This window comes from Euwallacea fornicatus, chromosome 5 (genome assembly GCF_040115645.1).
Source record: "Euwallacea fornicatus isolate EFF26 chromosome 5, ASM4011564v1, whole genome shotgun sequence".
Classification (NCBI taxonomy): Eukaryota; Metazoa; Arthropoda; class Insecta; order Coleoptera; family Curculionidae; genus Euwallacea; species Euwallacea fornicatus.
Window position 1 is genome coordinate 1,832,155 of NC_089545.1, and position 26,390 is coordinate 1,858,544.

The following is a 26,390-nucleotide window of genomic DNA, read 5'->3' on the forward strand; positions in this document are numbered from 1 at the left end:
TCTCTCCCGTTTTCCTTTTACCACCCTCCTTCCCGTACTTCTTTCTTCTTTCATAGAATAATGCTCTTTCGTTCCTTTTCATGTTTTATTTCATGTTGAATCATCTTGACAAAATGGTGATTTCAACTATTTTTAGTTAACTACAGAGAAACACAAAAAGTATCATTTTCCAGAAAATGACCCTGTATGCATTATTTTACGTTCATCTAATTGTCAGTTATTGTCTACATTGCTGGCAGAATGAAACGAATTAAGGGAGATGAAGCAGGAAGTTTCTGGGAAAACTTACAGATATGCAGGGGAAAAACACAAACTTGACAGCAATGCCTTTATCATTATTTGCATAATTTTGTCAAACAATTTCTACAAGTTTACCCTAATTACTTTTTGGGATGTAACACAAAAAATAATCAATCATATTTCATCACTTATAAAGTTTATTAACAAACCACTCATAAGTATCACAATATTTTTAACTGAAAAGTTCATCAGTAGAATTTAGAAGTATGCATGAGCATTATTGATGGTATCATAATAAATACAAAATAGACGAATGTACAAAAGTTTACTTTTCTAAAAATATGTAGATAATATACAAAAGTATGCAGTCTAAATGTCCAGGCGTATCAGAGGGTAAGACAGAAGTGAAAATTGTTAGGGAAATTGAGAAAATCATTATTCATAAATGTATGCATGCAGAAGATGGAATTAAAGAAGAGGGTAGCAAGAGAAAGTACAGAGAAGTATTAAAAACAATGAAAAGAAGAATGTTAAATTGTGAGAATAAAGGCAGAGTTCAGAAGGTTTGGAAACATACATGCAAGGATTATAAGGTGGTTCATGCAAAATTAGCACAACATAGAATAAATATAGGAACAAAAGCAGTGCCAGTTAAAGATGTGAAGAAGACAACAACGTTATTCAAATAGAGACATACTACAATCCAAAACAATACCAAGAAAATATTATCTACCATTCAACCCACCAGCAATAAATTCTCTCTATACATTATGGCAAAATCATACTGTATAATAAGAAAATTGGAAAACCCTAAATATTTTTAAGTCTTCAGAAGTACCCAAAGCTAATATCGTGCAGAGGGGCAGAGTTGCCCTGAGGCAGAGCATAGTCTTTGCTAAGTTGATCCAGAATGGAACCTCCACTGGACCTTCCAGGCTGAGGTGCAGGCCTGTATTGTGGAGCTGGTCGAGCTGGGGCAAAAACTGGACTTGGAAGAGGCCTAAGGGTTTTTTTTTAAGTTTCAGATGTTCAATTTTATATTAAATCATACCTTGCAGGAGCAGGTGCTGGGTCAGTGAAGGTTAACCTAGGAGCAGGCCTTGAAGGCACATCATTGAATCCCTGAGGAGAGGCATTAGCGAATGACGGTCTAGATGGAAGTGAAGCCGAAATTGATGGAGATGGTCTGCTGGGCAGTGGAGAGGAAGGAAAGTCGAAGCTGAATGTTGAGGCTGCAAGAATTGAGTTAGATATCATGATGTTATGAAACGAGACATTACCTGGAGTTTGAGGCCTGGGGGCTGGTCTAGGAACAGGCTCAAAGGTCTGTGGTGGTGAGTATTCTAATGGTTCAGGTCGGGGAGCTGGGCGTGGGGCTGGTCTGGGTGCTGAAGCAGCTGAGAATTCATAGGAGCTTGATGGCCGGGGCCTGAAAATTAGAATAAGAGATAGAAAACAGTTCCGGTGTAAATTGCTTTGAAGTACCTGACAGGTTGAGCTCTAAGTGAAGCCTGCTGGTCGTCTGGTTGATCATACTCGCCAGTGTATTCTGGCAGTAAAGCTCCAGATTTATCAGTGGTTTCATCTACTAAGGTCGGAGGGGGCACTGTGATTCCTATATGACTGGAACTTTAGCATATAGTTTGCTTGTTAAATACACCAAGTACCTTCTCCAGCTGGAGCAAAGCCATGCTTTGTAGCACCATACTCAATTACCCTAACTTTCCCTAGGTCATCCACATAGCCATATTTGCCCTTGACTTCTCCAGTAGGCAATTTGGTTTCGATTTTAAAGGAGCCATCTGCAGATTCATATCCGTAAGTATACGAACCATCTTCGTTGTGCCTGAATATGAAATACATGTGATATTTATAAATTCTCTCTATGATGATTGAAATATCCACCTGTCGATTTGTTTGATGATTGGTACCGGGGTGGGTTTGGGTGCTGAATTAGGTCCAGAATAGCCTGGTTGGACCCTGGAAGGTGCAGGCCTTGGTTCTGAGCCATAATCGAAATCTTGCGTTTGGGCTAATGCCACCAGCATGAAAAGTGCCACCTGGTCATATAAGACAAAAGTGAGTTGCTCGAGGGTCACACTCATACATGCATAAATAAGCTCCGATTTTATCGGTTGTTTCAATGAAATTTATTGGGTGTAGTAGCAGACCTTTATGAATGTTTAGGGGGCCCATTGGTCACTTCCTTAAAGAAAGCAAAAGTGGCTGATCTTGAACCGGTAATAAACGTGTTGCTTTGGTTTTTTTAGTGGTATCAACTTGAAAATTGCCTTTTTAATGAACAGTGGAATGTGGGTGTGGATTTTGCATAGGTTCTTTTATAATTGAAGAGGTTCGTTGGTTGACAATGTTTCTTTTCAATTATCTGTTTCGTACTGTTTTATCATCTTTTTTTCTTCACTTATTATTAATTTTTGTTCTAAAATTGATTGCAGTCACAGTTAATTTTGCCAGTTTTAGGTGAAATTGCTGAAAATTTTTGCAAATCATTCACGATGTTCTCATAAAATTTTTTTTCCATTTCGTAGGTCACGCCAATTCCTGTCTCGTTTCGGTAAAGCCAGAAGAATTGGTTCTTCGGTTTGTCCTCAGTTAGATCGTCAGTTATTGAAATTAACTGTATTGACGAAAGAGACTTCGCTAACAAAAGCAGATCAAAATAACCGTTTCATGGGTTTGAATAGTACCTGCATTTTCAGTTTGATTGCTAGAGAACCTTTATTGAGGTGCAGAGAGGTTGAACGCATTGGCACCTTTTGCTAAATTCCGCATACACAATGATATTACAAAATCATAAAATCGTTGTTAACCAATAATGACCGTCAACCATAAACTATTTATCCACCTTTGCATTCTCAGGGTGGGGCTGAAACCTTCAGCAAACAAGAAATACGACCGGTTTTTGTACACTTCTTTTACTTTTAGTATTGTCGGGTATTAAAATTAAAGAATAATGCTAATCGAGAGCGATAAAGTGACCGCCATCTCACTCACGTACGGTATATGCCTGTATGTGTAATATGAATTTAAATGTATGCTAATACATTTGAAATGAAAATGAAATTGTTGAGTAAAGTGGTGCATTTGTAACGTTGCATATGGTACCGAAAGAAGAACATTATGCCAAAGCCAAATTAAAAAAAAAAAAAAACAATTTTTAATGTAAAATTTTTCAAATATCATTTCAACCCTCCGTCAAACTTTACAAAGTTATGAAGTAAGTGAAAAAATCTAAATATTTTTTTTGTACTTTAGACAAATTTGCACCAATGTGAAAATACATAAATAAATTTAAAAAAAGGAAAATATTCAAAAATTGACATGATGAAGGTGGTGTGGTTATTTTTCTTTAAAGATGATTTGCGCCACATCGCAATTTTGTGACTGATAATTTGTACCATCACAGTGAATGGGATTGAGGGTGTTTGCAAATGACAATGAAAGAAAGTGAATAGTACTCACGTATCTCAACATGGTTCGTGGTCTGTGGCACCGCACTAGAGTGGTGCGGGGGGTCGAACTTTTCCTTTTTATACGTGCTCCAGTTTGCGGAAGAAGGGGCAAGGTCCCGGAGGTTCGTTGTCTTGGGTCCTGACTTTTTTAGTGTCATTTTTTTGTCGGAAGCGCGTATATTTGCTTCTTGTAAAGGTGGCGAATCAGTCGACCTTCTTACTACCAGATTGGGTAATAACATGAGGATGAATATAAGCTGGGTACGCTCATTACCAGCATCACTAACGAAGCTACACACATCCCATAAAACATTGTGGGCACTTGTTATTTCTAGCTTCCAGAGGTCCTTTAAACGTGTGAAAGTCCATTAATTCGAAATACAAAATATAAACAAATGAAGGTATTCCTGGAAATCGGCATTTATTTAAAAAAATGAAAGTCCTAAGAACGGCTGGTAAACTGGTGTTACTGCACAACGCAGCACTGACGTGTGCGGTAAAGAGATTTACTGCACGCCAATTAAAGTAGCAGGTTTTCGTCCGACAAGTTAGAGAAGATTTTGAAAACTGTCGAAGCACAATTTCAGTTACTGGTTGAAACTATTATTGTTGTTTTATAGCTTTTAGGGAATACACGTTTTTTCTACCGTGCATGGTTCAATCCGAAAAAATGCGTTAAAAGTAGGTTGTAACTTGAGGTTGTCCCGCATGAGACGATTTTGATAATTTATAAGTAATGCGTAATTCATCATAGAAAGTTCACTTGGCTAAAGCTCTATTTGTCCTTGATAATTCGAATGTCCTTATCCCGTCCTCTATGTTCAAACAATAACAAGACAAATACCAGAAGTACAGGGGGGGATTAATGTATTTCGATAGTGTAATGAGACAAAAAATAAGATTTTTTCGAGAACAGATGTTTAACACCCAAGTTTACTAGGAATGTGATTTTTCGTACAGCGAAGGCCGAAAATCAAATGTATCGGATCCGGTCTGATATAGATACTGTTAGCTGCTCTAAAATCATTATTTCTACAGGCAATTTCGGCAGCCATTTCCAGAAATTGGGAATGAGCATCATTGCTGGAAATTTATGTTTTATTGGAAAATACTGTTTTTTTTTATCTCTTGTCGGAAATTGTCTTACATGAGGCATCTCTTTTGGATTGCATTCAAATGATTATTTATCTATTCCTATTCTTTAGATATATAAACAGGAAGGCACTTCGTATGTTGAAATGTCGGAAACTTAAATTATACTTAGAATTTTTTTCTCTAGTTTCCGCTTTGCAATGATGTAGTAATGCACTTTGATCAGTTGTCAGATCTCCGATCTTTTCTTTATTTCAGTACCCATAAGACTATATTTACTTACTATAAATCATACTCCCGTATTGGTTTATTGACTGAATTTCCGTTTCATGCGATGAAGGTTTAAGGAACTTTCACCGATTTTACTATCCTCATAGCAGCATTTACATGGGCATTACTATAGGTTTATGTGTCATAAAATGTATGTTGCATTGTTATAATTAAATTCTCATATTTTGCCTTGAACTCGATGGGCACTGGTGGAATTCATAACGATTCATCACTTTTTTGTGAATGTCAATCTCTGAGAGACCTTCAAAAAGAACCAATTCGTAATTTGGAATACGAAATTTTATGCATCTTAAGGAAACTCCTGATTGTTCAGAAAAAAAGCGATTAATAATAACGTAAACACGCTGACAAGAAAGAATAACCTTCGGGTACTTAAAGGCCTTTTGAGGTGCTATTTTTTGCTCATATCGACCGACGACTACGGACTCCACCGAGGCAGCTGAATACCTCAATCGAGATCCTGAAGGTAATTTGGGGCACCTTTATTTTAGATGCGATTTTAAGATGGAGCAAATGCAAAGTATCTTACATTGGACGCCACAACTCTCCTAAAGCTCTCTACCTGTTAGATCTTTCAACTAGTTTACTATGATTTCCACTATTTTCCAATATTGCCTTTGCTCATTGATTCCCCTCACAAGTTAAATAATAGTTCCGTGTTGATTTATAGGCCCCATTGTATAAGCTGTACCGGTCTTGTGAAGAAACGAGCTTAGGCGACTGTCTGGGCGGAAGTCCAAGAATGGCGGCGACCCTTCTCGTGGGTGGTTTTTCTTCGGAGTAGGGGGCGATGACTATGATCTTCGCGCAAGACGCCACACTTGCTTAGGCCGGCCTGTATACAAGTAAGCTTTAAACTATGCTCAACTCAAGCTTCATCTGTGATATAAATAATTCATTTTGGTTTCTATGTAGTTAGCAAATCTACAATCACCATGGAATCAAGAATGGTTAGCCACCATATATAACAAAATACTTCTCAGTGTTTTCCATTTTAAATTATTCTGTCCGGCCTTTCCAAACCATATTCACCCTCGTTTAACCTGAAACTTAAGGTCGCCATTATAATCTATAGCATAAATTCATGAATTAATTTTAAAAATCCTCAAGGGCTTGCCAAAAAGTCTGCATGTTTTATTCTTTCACCGTTGGGCGCTTCAAAAAAACCCTCTGTGCGGCCAACTTCAACCCCTGTTATTGGTAAATTTGCGAACATAAATATGATTGATCCCTTCACTGAAGAGAATATATATCTGCAAGGGATATTAATTACCCTTCCCTCATTTTGTTAATTAGATACTATTGTCAGAACCCTCGTAAAATTTCACACGGTACTGAGCAAGAATGTCGTGACGTAACAATTGTAGCAGGGTGGAGTTGGTCTGGGAAACCTTGAAGGTAAGTATTTAACCGGTACGACAAAACTCCTACTAACTGGTCTATTTTTTTTGCATTTCTTTGGCATTTAATGGTGATGGTGATTAGCAAATATTTCCTGGTACCCACTGGTGCAATCTACAGGGTGGAGTTCAATATTAGAGGCGTCTCCTGTTGATAGTGTGATTGTTATTATTCATAGTAAACGAACCAACATTTTTTCAATATTTTTTTATTCCTTTGATCTTGGGTACGACTAAATGTTACACATTGCAATACAAGTACTTACCTAAGAAAATTATTAACTAGAATATAATCTTAATAATAAATAACTCTTCAATACAAACAATATCCCTCACTCTGTAGTACTACTCAATTGGCACATACAGCAACGTCAGTTCATACATTAACTGCACCTTACGACTAATTATTTACATCAGAAAAGTCTCATCATTACACAAATCTATCTTCTATAGTTTACGGTATAACTACCGCTCCAAATGTCCACGTTCTGGGCTGGATGCCCCTGGAAAGCGTTGTATCCAGGATATGCTGGAGGAGAGGGATTCCAGTAAGTCTGAGGAGCGTAGTTATATTTAGGAACTGGGGCAGGATTATTGATCCTGTTATTGTAATAATCGTTGTATTGCGTGGGGGGGCTGTATTGAGGGTAAGTAGGGGTGTATGCTGGCCGAGGGGTTGAAGCGTAAACAGGTCTTGCAGGTTGGTTATAAGTTGTTGGGGTGTAGTTCATCTCAAATGATGGACGGGCGTATGAATTGTAGGTGGGTGATTTAGGGATGAAATTGGGGTCGTTTTTGTAGTAGGCTGCTGGATCTTCGCGGTATTGACCATCATCTTCTTCGTTGGGGGCTAAGGGCCGCTGGGCGTCGGCGTTTTGAGTCAAGGTTGGTGGGGCAACCTGGAAATAAAATTTGAGATCGCTCCATGCTAGATTCTCGTAAAATGAAGAACTTACAGTAACGTCAGTACCAGCGGGCTCAAAACCTCGCTGGCTAGCTCCGTATTCCACTTCTCTAAGTTTACCCACATCGTCAATGTAGCCATACTTGCCAAAGACTTCTCCTGTAGGATATTTGGTTTCTATCTTGTACGTACCATCGGCATTCTCGTATCTGTGATTCGGATGATATTAATTAGGCAAATAGACGTTGCAAAATACCTCACCCGTAGCTATAGGAACCATCGTCATTGTGCCTATCAATCTGCTTCAATATCGGAATTGGTGTGGTATAGTCACGGTCATATCCTCCCCCATAACTTCTAGCCTGTGCTGCAACTACTGCGAGAACTGCCGAGAGCAGCAGCTGCAATAATACACCCTGTATACTAAAAATAGTCGATATCGATGAGGGCCCTATTTCATCCAAAATACGAAAAAAAAAACCGGACTTGTATGCAAATGAACTAAAACGGTAACAAGTTAATATAACGATAATTTACATGAGTGTGTAAGTGCCGCAAGAAGTCTAAGAATCGGCCTTGGTTGTTGACGAGGCAAAATTTTATAGCGAACCTTTTCAATGGTGAAGAAAAAGTCTTTGTGGTACCTACGTCAGTGATTAATGTCAGGCTTCAATAATGGTACCAACAAGGAAATGGTTGTGATCGTTTATGGGATGCTTTTATTTTGGGTTGATCAGGTTGTTGTGTAGATTTTCAGGACGATGAGGAAGATAACTATTTTTTTTAAGTAATCATCTGTTTAATAAATCGTATGATGCAAAATTTTATTAACCATATGAAGGGCTTTAAAAAAAGTGTAATAAAAAATACAGGTCCGTATTTAAAAAAATTATATTGGTGGTGGCTTCGAAAATCCGAAATGTCCCATTGAAAACCTGAAATAATGAATCAAACAAACTCTTAAGCGATTTTAAAAATCTGTTGCACCCACCAAAAATATCGTTTTACTCTCCTAGAAAGTAATTAGGATTTTGTGAACGTCTTCGATGAGCTGAAATACTGAAGGGGCCAAAAACGTGAGTTATGATAAGAAAAAAAAATTAAATATTCAACGTTTTAGTGTTCGGGCATTTTCAATCGAAGAAACTTGAAATTTCCATTAATTTATATAGGGTCTCTAGCCCTTTTTTATAATACTTATTTGCGAATTATAAGGATATGACAGATTCTGGGGTTTAGAAACGCTTAATATGGAAGGAAACATGCCAAGGAGAGGTTTAGAATATCGCACCTCTAATTTTTTCGATACTGAAAACGTATAGTTTTCATTCATCTTAAATGTAAAATTGTAGATCTAAAATGATGAATTTCGAGCGATACTTCTGTCAAATCTCTAATATAGAATATGGATCCAAGGCTGAGATCATGTATACGTGATCTACTCGTTATAAATGGCAGACAGTATCAATTTATTTATAATAAGAAATCAATAGTAGTCAATTTTGAAATCGACTTTACAGAGGACTAAAAAGATAAATAAAATTGCATTTAATCTAAAATGCTTCCGCTTCCTGCTAAAGCTTTCCGTTAAAAGTTCCTCGGCACGTGAAAAGCACCCTTTAAGGAGATTTGAGACGGGAATTTAGGTACCCCTTAAAACGTAATGTCATTAAATCTCACATGTGTTGCCACAACGGGCGTTAATATTCTGTCACCAAGAATTTAACTTTTAGGTTTTCTCTAATTACAATTTTCGTTTTATTTTCAACCAAGGGTTGTCCATAGGCACCCGTATGCGTTCATCCCCCCAAAGCACCTTACTTTTTAAAGACACGCTTTCATACTCACGTAAATCTTCATAGTTAACCCGACGAACCGCACTGCAAGAACCTAAAACAAAGCACAAAGTGGTAAACAGCCACACCTCACTCGTTCTTGAGTTTATATACTTCGGCTCCCCACGTTGTAGTGTTGCAAGGCTATCGACTTTAGTTCAGTTTTCGGGATTTTCAATGACCATTTTCCATAAGAATTATTCAGTTATTTATGAAGTAAACGAGAGTTATGAAATAATCCGAAAAAATAGTTTTTCTCGTAGAAGCCCTTTTTAGGCTTAAGTTCCCGTTTACAAAGCGATTAATCTCCGGAAAGCATGTAGGCATAGCTAAGCATAATTTTATAAAAAATCTTGTCTTTGATACATGCCAGAGATAAATCTCAAGACAACCGTGATTTTACAAATGGTGAAACTTCATTGGGGTGAATCACACGAACCTATTAATGGCGAAATCTGATTCAGACGATTGACATGATAAGCTTCCAAACAAGCACATTTATATGCAGAGGTTGCAAATCGTCCACACCCTAAGAAATAATGTAACATTAAAAAGTTCAATTATCAGCTTAACGTGTTGACTGTAGATATCTAGACTTTCTTTGTGAGTAATGATACAGATTTCCGATCATTGGGTAATCTACATAATACGTGTGCGAGAGGTCGTGTTTGCGACTCATATCAATTATTCGGATCAAAAGGATTGGAGCTGAGAGACTGAATCGAGAAAATTTATCCAATAAGTTTTAAAATGCATTTTCACCAATCATTCGATAACTTACTGATAATAAATTTTCCTCGCCTTAAAATGATTAATTAGTGTAAACAAAGGCCCTTTCCTGGCAGTTTAGATCCTCGAATGTTCCGTAAACCATCCCATCAAAATTGATGTTGAAGGCCAAAGCAGAATCACTTCTTGTAACGCATGAATCGGTACATACTAGTCATTCTTCGGAATGTAGATCACATCTGCAGGTGGAAGCACTGGGTGGGGTTGCGGCCTCGGAAGACTCTGGGTACGGTACCACCGAGGAAAATCACACTCAGATGCAAATTATGAGGAAAATTACTCCTTTTGGGTCAAGTCTTATGTACGTGTTTTTTTTTTTATGTGCGATCTTGTAATTTTGTGATTTTTTCCAATATCGATCAATTGGCCTTCAGTAAGTTAAACGAGATATTAAGGTCGTTTTGGAGCCTTCAGTAGAGGTTTGAATTTCTCGATTAAGATTAGCCTTGCTAATTTTGAATTACATAAAACGAACTGGGTTCTTGTACGAAAATAGTGGAATATGGCTCAACAAGGTCGTATCTATACAGACAGGAATACGAGAACAGTCTAGTGTAAACCATGTAAATAAGCTACTTTCATAACGGATTTGTCTTGTTCACGTAAAGCATTATGTATGAACTTTCTGAATAATTTTGTACTCAAATGCCATTGTTATAACAATCAGAGATATGCCATTAAAAGCAAGTAAATAAAACCACCTTTACGTAATTTTCAAAACTATTTATTTGGCCCTAACGTAATACTATACAACGTACAAAAATACAATAACAATAATGAGTTAACAAATAAATACTAATTTAATACTAAAACCGCTTTCATACACTAGTAGTTTTTGGTTAATTTTGACTCTATGTTGGCTTAATTAGATATAAGTCCTAAGGCTCGCAAATTCCTATTAGCTGTCACTCAATCACTTGCACTCCGGCCAGCACTCACTCGTCGCCCTGTATACTAAATATTGTTCCGTGTTAGTAGCCCAGTTTCTTGAGGGCTTTTAGGTCCACGTCCTTGTAGTAATCCTCACTGAAAGATGGCAAAAAAGCATTGCAATTTATGTAGCTATCAAACAAGTATTTACACAAAGGTAAAAGGGTTATCATGAATTTAGTTCGTCAGGATAATCATACAAGTAAGACAAATAAGAAGAGCGCAGTTGTTGCTAATTTTAATAAAACATTTTTTACTTAGAGTTCATTAAAAGGGAGTTAAATTTTATTTAATTTGTATGATTACTGTCCTTAGATTTTTCATAAGACAAGGTGATTCGAAAAAATCACATAAAGACTCTACATAATTTTTGTATGCCCCTTGTATGCTCTTATACAGGTTTTTTTTATTGATTACCCTTTATACGTGCCTGTGGGACGAATAGTGTTATAAACTATGGTGGTCACCCGTGACCGCTCTGGAATCATAGCGTTATGTGGAAGAAAAAGGCCTGGCATGAATGCATTTATTTAATTATTCATGGTTACCTTACAGTAACCGCGTTTCCTAAGGGGCTTTCAAATTTTTTGCACGTATCGTTTCAATTCATTGGTGCCTTGAAATGAGGGAGAAATATTTATTTGTCGAACCGGCATTTTTGGAATTTTTCGCTATAATTTTTACAGAATTTATATAATTTTCTGTAAATACCTACCTTCCGAAAAATTTCTAATTTTGATCCCAGAAATTGTGATAAAAATGCAAAAATATCTATGATGGTAGGATTGCACTTTGATCCGTTTATAATCAAAAACTTATTTTCAATTTAGAGAATTTTCATTATGAATATTTAATCAGGGAGCATGGGCTTTCCGTCTATTTGCCTGTTGACGTCTCCGAGAGATCAACGCTTTTAGCCGCGTAGAGAGTGCTAACTAAACGAAATCGAATTTCCCCAATAGCAACTTGATATCAAGAACTTCATCTTCATATTCTAAAATGTTTGCATAATTACCTCAGTTATTTTTACAAAAAGAAACATCTAAGAGATCAATATTAAAAAGAAATCGGGTTTCATTACATACTCGTAGCCGCCATATCTGCGTAGCAACTGAATCGGAAATTACATACAAAATGATTATCTGAGACAAAATTGAATGTTAATGAAAGATTTACAAAAAGGGAAAATCTAAGGATGCGAAAAATTATATCTTTTTCTTAAATGGAAAATTCGATAAAGTGGAGATTCGCGTAATTTGGAAAATGTCGAACATACTCAAGTTGGAACAATAGATTTCTGGCAGCCTTCGTCGGCTTGTCCGGACAGACTATAAGGGAAATGTGCAATAAAACGCTAAACATAAAGTATATTTCAAACTATAAACCATTTGTGATTAGTAAATAAATACAGAAGTAATATTCCTACTGTACCACTTCAGATGAAAATTAATGGAAGTTCAAAGGAACGGGTTAAAGAAAGAGCAATTTCATAAATTCTACAGAATATTATTGACCAAGACAATGAAGGAAAATACCTAGTAAGGATCGAAAAAGTTAAAAGTGCAAATTAATTTTAGTAGATAAGTGAATTACTATACATAATATTTCTAGTAGCTACTACCCCAGAAGTGCAAGAAAGAAATTTGTATTAAAGGCAAAATGTTATTTTGAAATGATTCCCTATACACACATTATACGAAAAATCGTGCATTCATTAGAGACAAGACAAAGGCAATAGAAATAGAATTGAAGGGGGCATAGGGAATTGGGTTGGCAAGGAACAATAATATTCTAACACATTTAAAAACACATATTTATTTTTCATTTTATAAAAAAAATGGGAATAATAAATTTTGTACCAAAATCTCCATCCATTATCGCAAACAGGTAAACCCTTTAATTAACTTCGATAATAACTAGCGTTATTTACTGCGGGCAAAAATGCTTTAAACTATCATACATATAAATAAGAGAAGTATACCCTATCAAATAGAAATTTCGGCTAAAATTTATATGGTCCATCACTCCAAAAGAACTGCAGAAACTGACCGATATGTACAACAGCTTCGACCAATCACAACGGACAGGGCCGAAAAAAGTACAGTCACAAACATTCACTCAGAAACTATCTATCTTAGTTAGATGGTTCGGGGTTACTACGAGAGGCGGGGGCCGGCCTGGCGGCGCTTTTTTTGGGGGCGGGATTGGTGGCCCTCGTTGACCCACTCGACTGAAGACCCGCCAAAAGCTCGCTTTTGCGGATGCTCTTCAAATCCAAATCTCCGTAGTAGTCCTCACTGAAATAGCCCAGCAACTTGGTTGGTCCATTGTCTCTTTGTTGGGGATGGGACGAGGGGAAGGTGGGGTAGTATTTGCATCAAATTGTAATACATGAGGTCGAAGCACCGAATTGTTGATTTGGACAAAAATTGGTCCGAAATGTTTTTTTCCTGCATGAGCAACGAGGTGCAACGAAGCTTTTCGAGCCAGCTAGGACCATTGAAAGTAATTTTAAAACACAGTTTCATGAGCATATAAAAAGTTTTTTTCCTGCTGGAGACGTTTTGGGTATTTTGTCGGATTTCGTGCAAGTCCACCTCGTAACATATACGAAACAACTTCTGCAAATTCTACTTCCCATCAAAACTCAAAGGGGTTCAAATAGGATTTCCAGGGAAACGAGTTAAATGTTAGTAGAAGTCAGAGTAGTGAACAGAAGGAAAATGAAGTAAAGTGATGTAAGTAAAAGTTAAATGAAAGTGCTTGTTCACACAATCTCACAACATCCCTTCTATATACAAACAAACTGTACACGGAGAGCCATGAACTTACCATCCGGGAACATCTTCTGGATCCTCGCAGTTGCCAGTACCATCAGCATCTCCGATTTTGAATACTGTTCCGATGGGGCAACCGTATTCACGAGCTTGTCCTGAAATGGCACAGAATAAAATACTCTTCAAACTTGAGGAAAAATTTACCCTCTAAACAGATGTAGTATTTCCTGCAGTCGTCAGGATGGGCGTGCCGGGAGAAGGATCCAGAGTTGCTTACCTCACCAGCAGCAGGACAAGTGAAACCTCCTGCTACCTCTGAAACCCGTAAGTACATTGTTGTCAAGACTAATGGGAGGCTCAATTTTGAATTTGGATTTATTTTCTATTGTGGTATGTCCAGTGAAGGGCAGTGAGTAACGTCTTGTGTAAATTGTCGAGCCAAGAATTGCAAGGGTGTGCCAATTCAGAGAGAAAAGAGCCATAAGTTTTATACATAAGTTGTTTTGAAGTTAGTGGTGCGTGCAATAAAATGTTGTGATGAAGTGTGTAACGCTGTAGAAAACCAGTGCATTTAAGTTAACATGCTGTGAAATCTACTGAGTTAAGTTGGTAGGAAATTAATGTTACTGATTTCGGCTGTGGGTTATATCGAGTGGAACGAAGTGCAACTGTTCGTGTGAAAATATGTGTTAGCAGCGCGTTTTCTAAATTAAAGAGATGTGTAGAAATTAGCGGCATAGTTGAGAAGAATGAAGACTAACATTCTGAACGTGCTAACCCAGTTGCCTGCCGTGCGAAGAACGGATCATTACGATCAATTCTCAATTAGATGAATAACCGCGAGTTCCTTTTCGTTTCCTAGGAAACCTGAGATTTGAAAATTAAAATTGAACGCCTTCCTCGGAACTCAGAGACCTCCAAGAAAACGTAGCTTGGTTAGAACGGTTAATTTGGGTGAAATGTTCGCGAAACTCACCCTCGTTTTTGCATTCTGGAACTTGGTCCGCCCACATACAGACGCGAGCTTCTCTGTCGTAGGCTAAGCCGGGGGAACATTGGTACCTATGGAAGTAAAAAGATATTTTTTCGAAAACTTAAGCTATTTAGATGATATGGGAATTTCATATTTAATAGTACAATCCATTTTATGCATGTACATGGAGATATTTCGGGGAGCGGTAGAATATTAAAGAGATGCTACAAGATCCATGGACAAAAACGCAACTTTTTCGATATGCAGGGCGACAAAGTTAACATTTTCTAACCATGGGCCTCTTAGTACGTTTTAATTATTTTATAAAGTTCTATTGCCCCCTGAAATATCTCTATGATGGCATGTTACACCCTGAAGATTGGCGCTTTTCGTCACTGTGGAGTTGAGAAAAATGTAATAATGTCAGCTATTATTATTGTTATTCCTTATTGTGCCTTAATGCAAACAATCACATTTCCCAAAAAAACGGGAAACCGGATATTTTTGTAGTATTTTCGATGTATAACTCGGCTATAACGAACCTCCAAGGGAGTCGGGCTGCCGGTCGTTATGTGCGGAGGTTCGTTATAGGCGACAGAGGAAAAACGCTTGTTGATTCAAAATTTTTGTTGTGCCCAAATGCCAAATTATACAATTTTTCGTTGCAGTAAATGGATAGAGTTAAATGAGAAAAAATAAAACAAATATTGTAAAAAACGATAAAATTCTTGAAGGATATAAAATTTTGGGTAAAAAAGATGTCCGTAATTTGACTCTCTGCACCTTGCGGGTTTTCAATATCTCGTAAGTTAATTTGTTTTGCAAAAGATCTGTCGCATCTAAAAAGTTTTCATTTTCCAGATAGATCACCTGTACATAATATGCCACGATCTTCAAAGCACAAAGTGCTTCTTGAGTTGGGTCTTGAGAGCAACTATGAAGCTTAAAACTTCATCATTTCTATCAACTTCCTCCTCATCACTCTAACCGTTTTTATATCGATCATCGGCAGTTATTATATTTGAACATTGTCAATACCATTATTAAATTCAGCAACTTCCATGTGTTCATCAATCATATCATATTTATCTATGTTAATTCTCTCATAATTGGAAATGCGTTGGTTTTCGGTTCATTTACTTAAATTTCCAGCAGCTCGTTCACAGCAACATCTCTCTACGGTCCGTTATAACCGTACAGAAAGTAACGAATACGGTATGTTATAACCGAGCGTTCGTTACAGCTGAGTTCTACTGCATACTGATGCTATTTGGGCAAGATAGTGGAAGCAAGCGAATTAAAAAAAAACTCGCATTTTTGAAAATTCTTCGAGTGTCCGCTTTTGTTTTTTTTTTAGACCTATTGATTTTGGCCGTGTGTTCCCAGTAGATTTTTTCGGTCAGTTCAATGCATCTTTTTCCAACAAAAAACACAAGTTTATTTCCCAACGTTTCCCGAAAATCTTGACCGACCAACCAAGAACACTACACTACAATAACTAAAGTGCATATCGATGTCCCCACAGCCGCTGTGAAGAAACGATTTTGAAATACTTAATTGTTTCGACAAACTTGAAAATATGGGCCCAAAACGCGAATAAAAATAAATAATTTTGATGAATGGTTTTTATGCTTGATGAAGCAGAGCAAAAAGCACGCGAATAATTACAAATAAACAAAACATACCTGAAAGGAATAACAATTAATTCTAGTTCCAAACAATGCATTTTTTACCGTAAAATAAAAACTAATTCAGTTGTTTCGATTTCTTGCTTGCATTGCCTCATAACCTTAAGTTTTTGCATCCAGCACCGACATTTACTTCTAATTTTCAATGCTTAATAATATGCATCTGAAGCTGTTATACAAATGGTAACTGAACTGAACAAAAAAGGCCACACAAACCAATAAAGGAACGTTTCCATTTTAATAGTTACAACTCTGCTCACAAAGCTAATGAGTTGAAATGTTAGACCCAAAACGCAGGCACGTAACAGCCTCGTTTCTCTTCGATTTATCCGTTATCTAACGCACAGGTAATTTTCGATAGAAATTTAATACAGTTTGTTACGAAAAATGTTCAACTTACCTAGAAGCCTCTCCATTCCAACAGTTCCAGAACACGTCGCATTTAACTCCATCAGGGAAGATCCCGTACAATCTTTCGCAATGTCCACTCGAGATTGGTGGTTCTATAAAAAAGCACCCATTAAGAGTGACCGATTTTTTAATGCTAATTGAGCGTGAATTATTCAAATAAACACTAGCGGTATTCGACGGGATCAATAAACGCATAATGTGATTTTGTTAGGTAATCGCTTATGTAACGAAATTATATGTTATTTTGTGAATATATACACCATGTATCACACTAACCTAAATATGCATATTTGGTTTTCTGGTCTTTGATGTTAATGGTTTTTGTTACTGTTTGGTGGCACAAAATAAAGAAGATGATATTTTGTAAGCTCACAATTCTCATAGGAAGGTTGTGCAATTCATGCTGCTTGTAAATAAAATTCAGTCACCACGAAATCTTTAGCTGATTAGGAAATCAATTGAAGGAAAAATAAGCCTGCAAAAGTCATTAACAGTGAATTTTGCAACGGTACTCGACATTGAGTTGTGAGGTTTTATGGATTTTATGTAGAGACATTCACCCTAAGCTTTTTACATAGACTGGAATTTCTTGAAATCAGTTTATTAACAGTAAACAAGAAGAAACCAAATTTCTTGTGTCTCTTACGGTACTCCTACTGGGGGGCTTTTTTCTGACTAATAATAATGGTGACGTGCACAATGTCTTGATAATGAATACGGTATCGGGCATTGTTAAGGTGATTGTACGATTTGCTTTTCAAGTCGAAAAGTTACGGAATAGTAAAATCCCTTGTTGGCTCAGGGACCACAGGTAGCCCATGTCTTTCATATGTAGTTTCCTAGGCCACAATATGTATCAAACTTGCTCCATGAAAATCTTGAAATTCTCGAATAATTGGAGCCCAAACGGTGGCGTGTTTTACAGAGATCGGTCAAGAGATCTTAGGAAGAAAGAAAGTTTCGTAAAAATCGTGGCTGCCTGAGGAACCGCCGTTAGTCAAAGTCCCCTGATTTTTAAGTAGTACCCTAACGGAAAACCTCGGCCGAAACTGAAAACGTAATAATGGAAAAGGAGCAGAAAAGAAAATCCCGACATTCCTAAATTTGGCGGTCAAAAATTTTCCAATTATTTAATTAAAAAAAATTAAATGGAGTTAGATGGTTGCGAGATCTAAATTTACAGAAACGGCAACTTTGCTCCTATTTCCCTCGTATTTCCTGCATTTTTTAATAGAGGAATTCCTCATATAGCTCCATGGATGCAAAGTAGTACCTCAAATTTTATACCATAAAAATCAGAATTATCTCCGTCAGATCCAAACTTCTCAATTTTTAAAGAGAGTTCAGTTACCTCACATACTGCTCTGTCCTTTCCTGTACTATCAAAATTCGAAGAATCTCTTTCTATTCGTCTGCTTCGATATAGTAGGTGCTTATGGCCATACCCTTAATTTCATTATATTCCCCCTAATAGTTCTTGAGATATTAACTCTAGAAGACTCTTCTAGACTCGATGCAGTATAAGTAGATACCCAACTGGGGCATCAGAAATTCCTTACATGCTTAGGTTGTCTAATTCCATGATCACTTACCCAATTCCGTTCTGTCTCCACAATCGACGTTATGGATGTAATCACAGTTTTCGGTCAAATATTTGGGATCACTAGCATCGAACGCCAAACCGTTCCCGCAAGTTTTCAGTTCAGCTGCGTTATTGTCGCACTTCCAGTACTTGTCGCACGATCTGGGATGTGGGTAAAATCCAAAATCGTCGGGGCATTTGAAATTATCTTGGCCATGTGCTATAAAAGAGAGGAAAAGTAAGTGATCTGTGTAGCTCGATGGGTTTGAGGGAATGTTTGCAACTTTGTTGTAAAAACAAACTGAAAATAAACCAACATCGAGCACGTGCACCTCCGTTTCATGTAAGCTACAGAAACGGTGTTGTAACGTGCATGTAACGAGTTTTGAGTAATAATTTGGCGTGTGTATGAGATCCACTTTCCATTTTTGTCGTCGCGTATCTCGTACGAGCGAAATGTCGCCGGGTGGGTTTCAGGTAAACTATTTTGAAATGCCAACGAATGAATTCATAATCAACGGGGAATTTTCAAACGTTCACTTTAAGGTGACGTCGATTTTTGTGAATCAGAAGATTCTAATTAAATTGCGCCCTTTCATCGCACAATGCAGAATGACATTTCATTGCGCGCGTCCAGTACCCAAGACACCAGCTGGTGCAGGCCTAATTGCACAAGCAAGGTATGCGCAGCTTGACCTTTAACCGTGTGCTCCTGTCACAACTCATGGTAACTTGACAGGTAAAACTTAAGCATGAGCCTTACTTGTACAACGGGGCCTCATTAAGTTCAGATGCCGATACTGACTTTACGGCAAATAGTGAAATGAGGCTATTAAAGCAGTCGTCCTTGCGAAGATCGTGGAGACATGTGAAAGCTGTGAACTCACGGTAATTTGCGGAGAATCAAATATATGACATGTAATTTGTATGCGCCATAACGCACAAGACCGATGGTTAATGTGTCACTTGGCTCACAAGCAGAAGTGCTAGTTAAACTGGGATCTATGAGTGATTTCGGAAGAAAGAAAAGTTTAATTATTTATTAATTTGCATCACCGTTAACCTATTGCTTTCTTATATGCGTTGGGTCATTCTCCGAAAAGCGAAATTTAATTCATTGAAATGTCTTTCATTTAGCACTTCCTGCACCTCTCCACCCACTATTAGCGACATTCTGAAATAGCTTAGTAATCCTCACGGTACTAATAATAGTATATCCTTAAGAATCGATCTATTGCGTCAATCGATTTGCATAAATTTATATTACTGTTACATGAAAAAGACAATTACCATTGTGGGCTGGTACACGTAGGATAGTTGCATTTCCCGCATACTTGTTAACCATTTTTTTTCAACACTAAACGCGCTTCGATTAGGTAAGAGTCGATCGTGAATCGCCAGTTTTTACTGTTACGTATTGACTTTGATGGATTTTAGACCTGCAAAAAAGTCTCCTTTAACGGGGGAAAAAAGTGCATTTTGCGATACTTGGGCAGAGTAATGTGATGCAAATTCTGAAAGAGGATGCAGCCGAATTGGGTCTGGGAGGACGACTTACGGTCCTAGTTACTGTTACAAGTATAGTTCCTTTTACATCTTATTTTAATCGCAAAAATCAAGGTTTTGATAATAGATTGTCTTTACCTTGTATCTGATTAATACCTATATGCATGAAACATATTCGCAGAACAGACATTAGTAGAACAATAGTACACTTTCTTATTGCGGTTATTAGATTCGAAAAGAGATAATGTTACCATGAAATTTGCTTATTGCTATTGATTAGTGCTTTAATTAATTGATAATACTAATTAGTCCCAATTTACGTTTCAAAACTGTTCCATTTACTTTCATCTCAATTGTCCGATTTCTAACTTTAATTCTTACTGAATACCGGGTTTCCCAACAATGTCTCAAAGGTCGATATCTCTTCTAGTGCCGGAGATAGAGCAAAGCGTTAAGTGGGAAATTTTGGGAAAGAAGTGCTGCGCGCATTTTAAAATCGTAGGAAAATCTACGGGAGCTTTCAAAAAGGTGCGGCATTCTGAAATTCGGAGTTTGTTTAGGACGAGTGCTCAAGAAAGTTCTCATCGGCCCCTTTTAAGACTTAACGCATAACTCTGGGAATGCACTAAAAAAGACTTCATGTCTTATTAGATCTCGATGTTACTAGCCTAAACTAACCTTTCCTATACAATTTACTGGATTCAAGATGGGTAAACCAGCTTCAGAGGTCGTAGAATGAGCGGCAACACTTGAACTTGGGCTTTGCGGGTCCAATGACCATCGCGAATAAACGAGACAATATTCAGAAGCTCCAAACGAGTTGACCAGACTGATTTGAACGATTAAAACCTTTTTACAGGTAAAAAAATTCAAAAAAAAATTTTGAGGCTTAATGAGATTGGGTTTTCCACTAAACACCGATTTCTGCTAATAAATGTGGTGAAAATGACAAAATTATGACGCTCTGTCTATGGAAAAATAAATTCAACCGAAGCCAGTTTTAGAAGTCGTTCTGCAGATTTGTACATATAAAGGAAAGTTGGAATAATTTGGTTAGTTCAGGTTAGTTCAGGTTAGGTCTTTAGAAAAGTTTTTGCAAAAGTTGAGGAGGTGAAACTAAATAACGTTACTGAGGTAGGACCCTCCAAAGGAGCTCTATAAGGGGGTGAACGAGTGTATAAATAAAATTGATTATTGTTATAAGTGATTTTCATAAAACTTATGATAGTTAAAGACCTTTATGGTGTGATTATTACCTGCAATTTTGCTCTCATGATCTCGATCAGAGAGGAAAGATATTTGAAAAAAATTCCAAACGATAAGATCCCTTTGGAGGGCTACATCTCAGTAACGAAACTCTGTCAGACAAATATTTGGAGGAACTTTTTTTACAATTTTTGTTTCTGCTTTCAGGTTTTCGAATTTTTCATCAGCTTTTCCGAACGCCCTGTGCACATCTGGAAGGAAAGTTCTGCGAGGAGAGGGTAACTTACGACAAGCACAGTAGGCATCAATAAACATATATAACCACCACAAATAACGCAGTTTCAGCAACGTTCAACTATCTCTGAGAAAACCAGTTTGCCAATTAAAAATTCAAAAAACCGTATTTTTCGGATATTCGTGCCAATATCTGACTATCGGTGTAAGACCTGGTGCCGATATAAGACTATCGAAAAGCCCATAAGCAATCGTTAGTGTGTCACGACTATTATTGATTGCGACAAATCGTGCGTAGACAGGAATTTACTATTATTGTGCAGAATGCGTAAATGAGCGAGTATAGAAATCTTGGCCATAATGCGAATCTGGGACAAAATGTCTGTTTATACAGGCTTGCACACTACACAAAATCGTTCTCTTGTTTAGTGTTTGCGATGAAAAAATCATCACGAACAAGGAAATTCTTCGGGCACGTTTTGCTCTAATGTACAACAAATCTGCTATTAATCCAAGGTTAACGCGTATCGTTTTAAACTGAAATAGTTGAGCAAAATTTTCTATCCGGAAATTTACGACTTGCAAGAACTGACTAAAGGTCAATGCCGATTAAGTTTAGTGGATTAAGTTAACTTTCAATTTGCGTTGTGAGGAATCAGGTGCGGTGAGTATGGACAATCCGAACGGTTATTTCTAAAAAGTAACCATTTTGTTCACATCGGCGTTACTTGTCTTGGCACAAAAGCCTAAGATATCTTGCAATTTGGTAAAAGCGTTCTTGTGGTTGGATAGAAATCAGGAAAATACCAGAAGCATCTCGGATGCGGAGCGATGGCAGTGGCGCGGGTGCAAAAACGCAAAATACGCGTCTGCAAAGAAGATTTACGATTTTCTTCCAGGGCTGGACTGGACATAAATGAACCTCCTTTTTCGACAATCTCTCAATCTATAATCCAACAAAGCGTCAGTAATTATTTCTATTTAAGCACACCAATTAGCATAATAAGCGCGCTTATGCAAGATGTATCCCCGAATCTAATGTATGTGTACCGAACAATTAACTACATATTAATGTATAACTTCGATCATAATAGTTTAACGAATTCGGTGAAAGGACTCGTCGACGTCACCCACTGCATTCTGAAACCAACTGCATAATTGCCATATGTCCACATTGCTTAACAAATAATTTCACTTTCCAATAGGCGACCAAATATTTGAACATTTTATCATAACTGGTTACTAGTTCAACGTCAACGGTTACAATAAAGGTAAATTTTACAACAAACTCGAGTGCGCTCGATTGGATATGACGAATTAAACTAAGCGATCTCTTTAAGGCATTAAAAGCTTTAGGAAAGCGTTTGAAGCTTAGCGGACCTCATTCATCCTACGCTTTCAGTGTGAAAATTTCAAAAATATTTCGACCAAGTATTCATCGTTTTATGTATCATTAACGGCTCATCTCTCGGTCACAGCATGTCATCACACACAATCACACTGTAGGCGTAAAAAATGCAAACCGGCGATCGAGAAAAAATCGTATGAATGGGAAAGGTTACACACGGTTCACTAGAACTCCTTCAACTCAGGAAAACAAAGGTCAGTCCATAAGGGGGCGCACTGATGCATCTTCACGTTTTTTTTTTCTCGATGGCCGGTTCACTATTTAGGGTGGCTCACGTGGTACATACCAGAATAGGCAAGTGCACTGAGCACTAAGACACACACGAAGCTCTTCATTGTACAGGTCGGCGCAGAAAACGATCACTAAGCGCAACTGGGCGCAAGAGAGCTTTATAGCAGGCTAGCACTGCGCCCCCCTTACTGTCGCGATTTTTGTCGAAGATAACTCTTTCCTGCTTCGCGCCGCCGAAGAATTCACAGTTTTGACTATAGATTTTGACTTTTTCAGGGGATTTTCTTCTTTAGGTTTTCACCATTTTTTCTTGACGGTGAAAGGAAAGCTTCGAAGGAAATATTTGATGTGCCGACTGATGAAGCAGACTTAGGCCCCGTGACTTGGCTTGGCAGCATTGAACTCGATCATCGTGCACCATTATTACTCGCACGAAATTGTTAAATGATATATTGATATTAATTTATTTCTTATGGATGTTCAAGTGAGGTTACGAGGGTGTGATTTGGGCAAAAATTTATTGCATGTTGTTATTAACGGGCCCAAATCGATGATATAAAGAGAATCTTGAAAATCTGCTTCGCCTAGTATTTGTAAAGCTCTAGCAATCATTGTTGCTTTGTGAGCATTTACGAAACGAGTCAAGAAATGAAGCTCCCTGCTTTTTTCAAAAAAATATTCTGATATTTGGGAAGAGAATTTTTAACCACTAGAAAATTACCTTAATTTTACCAAGAGAGTTAGGAAATGAAGGCGTTTTCTTAATGGTTAAGAAATAAAGGCCATTTCCTAACGATTGGGTACAAAACGTCTTTCACAATATCAAAGGGCTTTGAAAATTGTCATTGTATTTGCGAAAATTAAAAAATCGGTGATTATATACTAAGGTCGTGAAGGCGATCATTATGACCAGAAGATCAAGTTTAAATTGCGTGGCTCGCAGCAGATTTGGCTGATAACATCGCCCCCGCTACCGGTTAGAGATGGGAAAACCCATAAATCGAAATACTGGTAATTATTAATGCCTGTTGCTAACTGTCTATTTGAAGTTACTCTTGAGTCCAGAAACGCTGTTTGCGGGGATATGCGGTGAAATGGAGCCATTTCACACTAATATCAAATTTTTCCTAACACAAAATTCCCGATTTCTTAACTCGTCGAACGCGTTCTCGTGAGTTACGCGATCGCAACTGAGAAGGAAAAAAAACGAGTAGAATCAATATCAATCAAAACAGGTTAACAAATCGAACAGGAGTGAAGCGATTTCAGAGAAAAGTAGCACAACATCAAAATCAATAGTTAGTAGGTACATGGAATAATTTTTCTGATTTCCGTCTTTTGTCGAGTATCTATTTCCTTGTGCTGAGTATAATGCTTCACACTTGACCACATTTTATCGTACTTGCTAACAGGTACCATAGGATCACCTTATGGCTCTTCAAGAAATCGGCACATCTTACCAGACTTCCGTTAAATAAAGCTGAAAGGTATTTCTCTGTAAATTCTTAAAAATATCAACATCTGTAAACCATGAGGTTTAATAGTAATCATTATCTTCTATTATACAAGTTGTTTGATAGTCGATGGAGGAAACTGAGCAGGATTGGCAAATAGATCATTCTGAATCGATTTAAACAAATTTAGTCATATATAAAGTGTTGCCGTTCACGAGATATTTACGATTTGTTGTTTTCCAATTGTTCAATGTAAATGGTGTATTTTTGGTGCGCTGAAAAAAATTGAATTTGGACAATTTGTCTTTAAGAAGATTGGTAGTACACATCCCATAACAGTTTACCTCAAATTACTATGATCAATATGAAATAGTCAGCTTTTCGTATATAAACGTCACGTTAGGATCAAGATAACTTGATTAGAAAATCGAAATAATAAATGAAAATGGTTTCGGCCCCAATAATCCAAACTATTATAAACCTTCCTTGTTAAGGAGTCTATCTGCCAGAAATGATAACATTTGTCTGTATCTACTTATTAAAGTATACAGAGCTCATTGGAAGAGGTGCCCCTGAACGCACGACGCAATATGATCTTTCAACAAGATGGGTGTCCTGCTCATTGCCAACGAAGAGTAACTCAATATTTAAATGAAACATTTTATAGTCAATGGATTGGTAGGAATGGTCCCATTTTGTGGCCTCCAAGATCTCCCGATTTGACACCTCTCGATTTCTTCATCAGGGGACGTGTGAAAGAACTAGTATATCAAGTGAAAATTCAGAATCGAGGTCATCTTATTACTAGAATTCTTCAAGCGATTCAAACATTTAAAAATGAAATGCGAGTTGATATCATAACAATTCACATTAGAATCAGAGCTCGTAACTGCATTCAAAACAATGGTTTACACTTTGAACATAAATGTTAGTAGTTTGTAGATTCGTTGGCAGTTATTGTGTTTTGATTGATTTTTATTCTTTCTAATGCAGCGTTTGATTCAACGATACTCTATTATTATTTTATTCTCGTGGTATATCTCGAGAACGGTAACACTTTGTATTTGACTAAGTCGTGTGAAATTAATTCAGAATGATCTAGTTTACAATTCTGCTCAGTTTCCTCCACCGACCATCAAACAGCCTGCATATAAGATGCAATACATCATCATTTCAGGGGGCGATACTTCTCGGCGAAATAATGAACTTTACCATCCTGTGTATTAAAATATTAAGTTTTTTCCCATAGCTCCATTCGCATTTTTCTATTATGCCGCAGAGTACTTGCGCCTCTGAAATGTCTTCATGATGATATCTTACACCCTGTTTGGAAGTCATTGAATCATCGTTATCATTCGACCTATGACTCGTACCTTTTGGAAAAAGCAGATTATGACGTTTTTTTGTATATTTTCGTACCAATGGCCTTTCTTAGATGATTTAGTGGTATGTTGGCGCGGCAACAAACAAGTCCGTCGTAATCCCGAATTATAAATCTGGATTATCGCGGGTCCTTTTGTTCGGAAAAAAAATCGGAGTGGTGCTACACTGATTCTTTTGCGATTGTGCATTGTGAAATAGCACATTTTTATCAAAACAAAGAAATATTCAGAATTGCATGTATAAATATTGTGGAGTGATTCAGGTTAATGGGTGCTAGAAGAGAAATAGCATGGTTGAAGCTAGGTGTGAGCGTATATAGTTCCTGATTGGTCTTTGAATTGGTATTCTCCAATAAAGATTTTTTTGTGGAGGAATTATACCCTTCTGAAATTAGCTTTTTAATTCATTTACTCCACTTTTGCATCACAATTTTTTATTAAAAATGTATAACAATTTACAAGATTGTTTGCTTTAGAACCCGAGTAAATGAGTTTGATATAGACCTATTGCCAATGAGCATGCTTGACGGTTGACCATCACTAAAAATTACCGTCCCTCGAAAGATCTCAATTATTTCATACGA

The 26,390-nt window shown here is 37.3% G+C and overlaps 3 protein-coding genes across 6 annotated transcripts; all 3 read right to left on the reverse strand.

Annotated features, from left to right (window-relative positions):
- Positions 1-419: 419 nt before the first annotated feature.
- On the reverse strand, positions 420-3,840 carry Cpr97Ea (cuticular protein 97Ea). Its single transcript, XM_066281998.1, has 7 exons — positions 3,724-3,840; positions 2,146-2,300; positions 1,908-2,086; positions 1,726-1,855; positions 1,521-1,669; positions 1,292-1,472; positions 420-1,240 (listed from the first exon to the last, which is right to left on the reverse strand). Exons 1-7 carry the CDS (start codon positions 3,733-3,735, stop codon positions 1,069-1,071), a joined length of 978 nt encoding a protein of 325 aa, XP_066138095.1. The 5' UTR covers positions 3,736-3,840; the 3' UTR covers positions 420-1,068.
- A 2,858-nt stretch (positions 3,841-6,698) lies between these two features.
- Positions 6,699-9,388, reverse strand: Cpr97Eb (Cuticular protein 97Eb). Of its 2 annotated transcripts, none has more exons than XM_066282000.1 (4): positions 9,249-9,388; positions 7,662-7,801; positions 7,453-7,609; positions 6,699-7,395 (listed from the first exon to the last, which is right to left on the reverse strand). In XM_066282000.1, exons 1-4 carry the CDS (start codon positions 9,258-9,260, stop codon positions 6,937-6,939), a joined length of 768 nt encoding a protein of 255 aa, XP_066138097.1. In that variant the 5' UTR covers positions 9,261-9,388; the 3' UTR covers positions 6,699-6,936. The 2 variants fall into 2 exon arrangements, with proteins under 2 accessions (XP_066138097.1, XP_066138096.1); XM_066281999.1 differs by having other exon boundaries at positions 7,662-7,816; positions 9,249-9,373.
- Positions 9,389-10,732: 1,344 nt separating this feature from the next.
- Positions 10,733-23,168, reverse strand: Gasp (Chitin binding Peritrophin-A domain-containing protein Gasp). 3 transcript variants are annotated; one of them, XM_066282455.1, is made up of 7 exons: positions 23,026-23,168; positions 18,396-18,605; positions 16,793-16,895; positions 14,708-14,793; positions 13,936-14,046; positions 13,787-13,886; positions 10,733-11,050 (listed from the first exon to the last, which is right to left on the reverse strand). In XM_066282455.1, the coding sequence occupies exons 1-7, from the start codon at positions 23,072-23,074 to the stop codon at positions 10,996-10,998; spliced, it is 714 nt and encodes a 237-aa protein (XP_066138552.1). In that variant the 5' UTR covers positions 23,075-23,168; the 3' UTR covers positions 10,733-10,995. The 3 variants fall into 3 exon arrangements, with proteins under 3 accessions (XP_066138552.1, XP_066138551.1, XP_066138550.1); XM_066282454.1 differs by lacking the exon at positions 10,733-11,050 and adding an exon at positions 12,754-13,251 and having other exon boundaries at positions 13,936-14,037; XM_066282453.1 differs by lacking the exon at positions 10,733-11,050 and adding an exon at positions 12,754-13,251.
- Between the last annotated feature and the right edge of the window lie 3,222 nt (positions 23,169-26,390).

Coding starts and splice junctions, on each gene's coding strand:
- Cpr97Ea (XM_066281998.1), bottom strand. Junction 2,087..2,145: donor ATCATCAAACAAATCGACAG/GTGGATATTTCA, acceptor TTTCATATTCAG/GCACAACGAAGATGGTTCGT. Junction 1,856..1,907: donor CTTTGCTCCAGCTGGAGAAG/GTACTTGGTGTA, acceptor CCAGTCATATAG/GAATCACAGTGCCCCCTCCG.
- Cpr97Eb (XM_066281999.1), bottom strand. Junction 7,610..7,661: donor GATGGTTCCTATAGCTACGG/GTGAGGTATTTT, acceptor TCCGAATCACAG/ATACGAGAATGCCGATGGTA. Junction 7,396..7,452: donor CCGCTGGTACTGACGTTACT/GTAAGTTCTTCA, acceptor TTTTATTTCCAG/GTTGCCCCACCAACCTTGAC.
- Gasp (XM_066282453.1), bottom strand. CDS start 23,074: ATGAAGAGCTTCGTGTGTGTCTTAGTGCTCAGTGCACTTGCCTATTCT. Junction 14,794..16,792: donor TGGAATGGAGAGGCTTCTAG/GTAAGTTGAACA, acceptor TTACTTCCATAG/GTACCAATGTTCCCCCGGCT. Junction 13,252..13,786: donor CCAGAAGATGTTCCCGGATG/GTAAGTTCATGG, acceptor GGGCTATTTCAG/TGAGGACTACTACGGAGATT.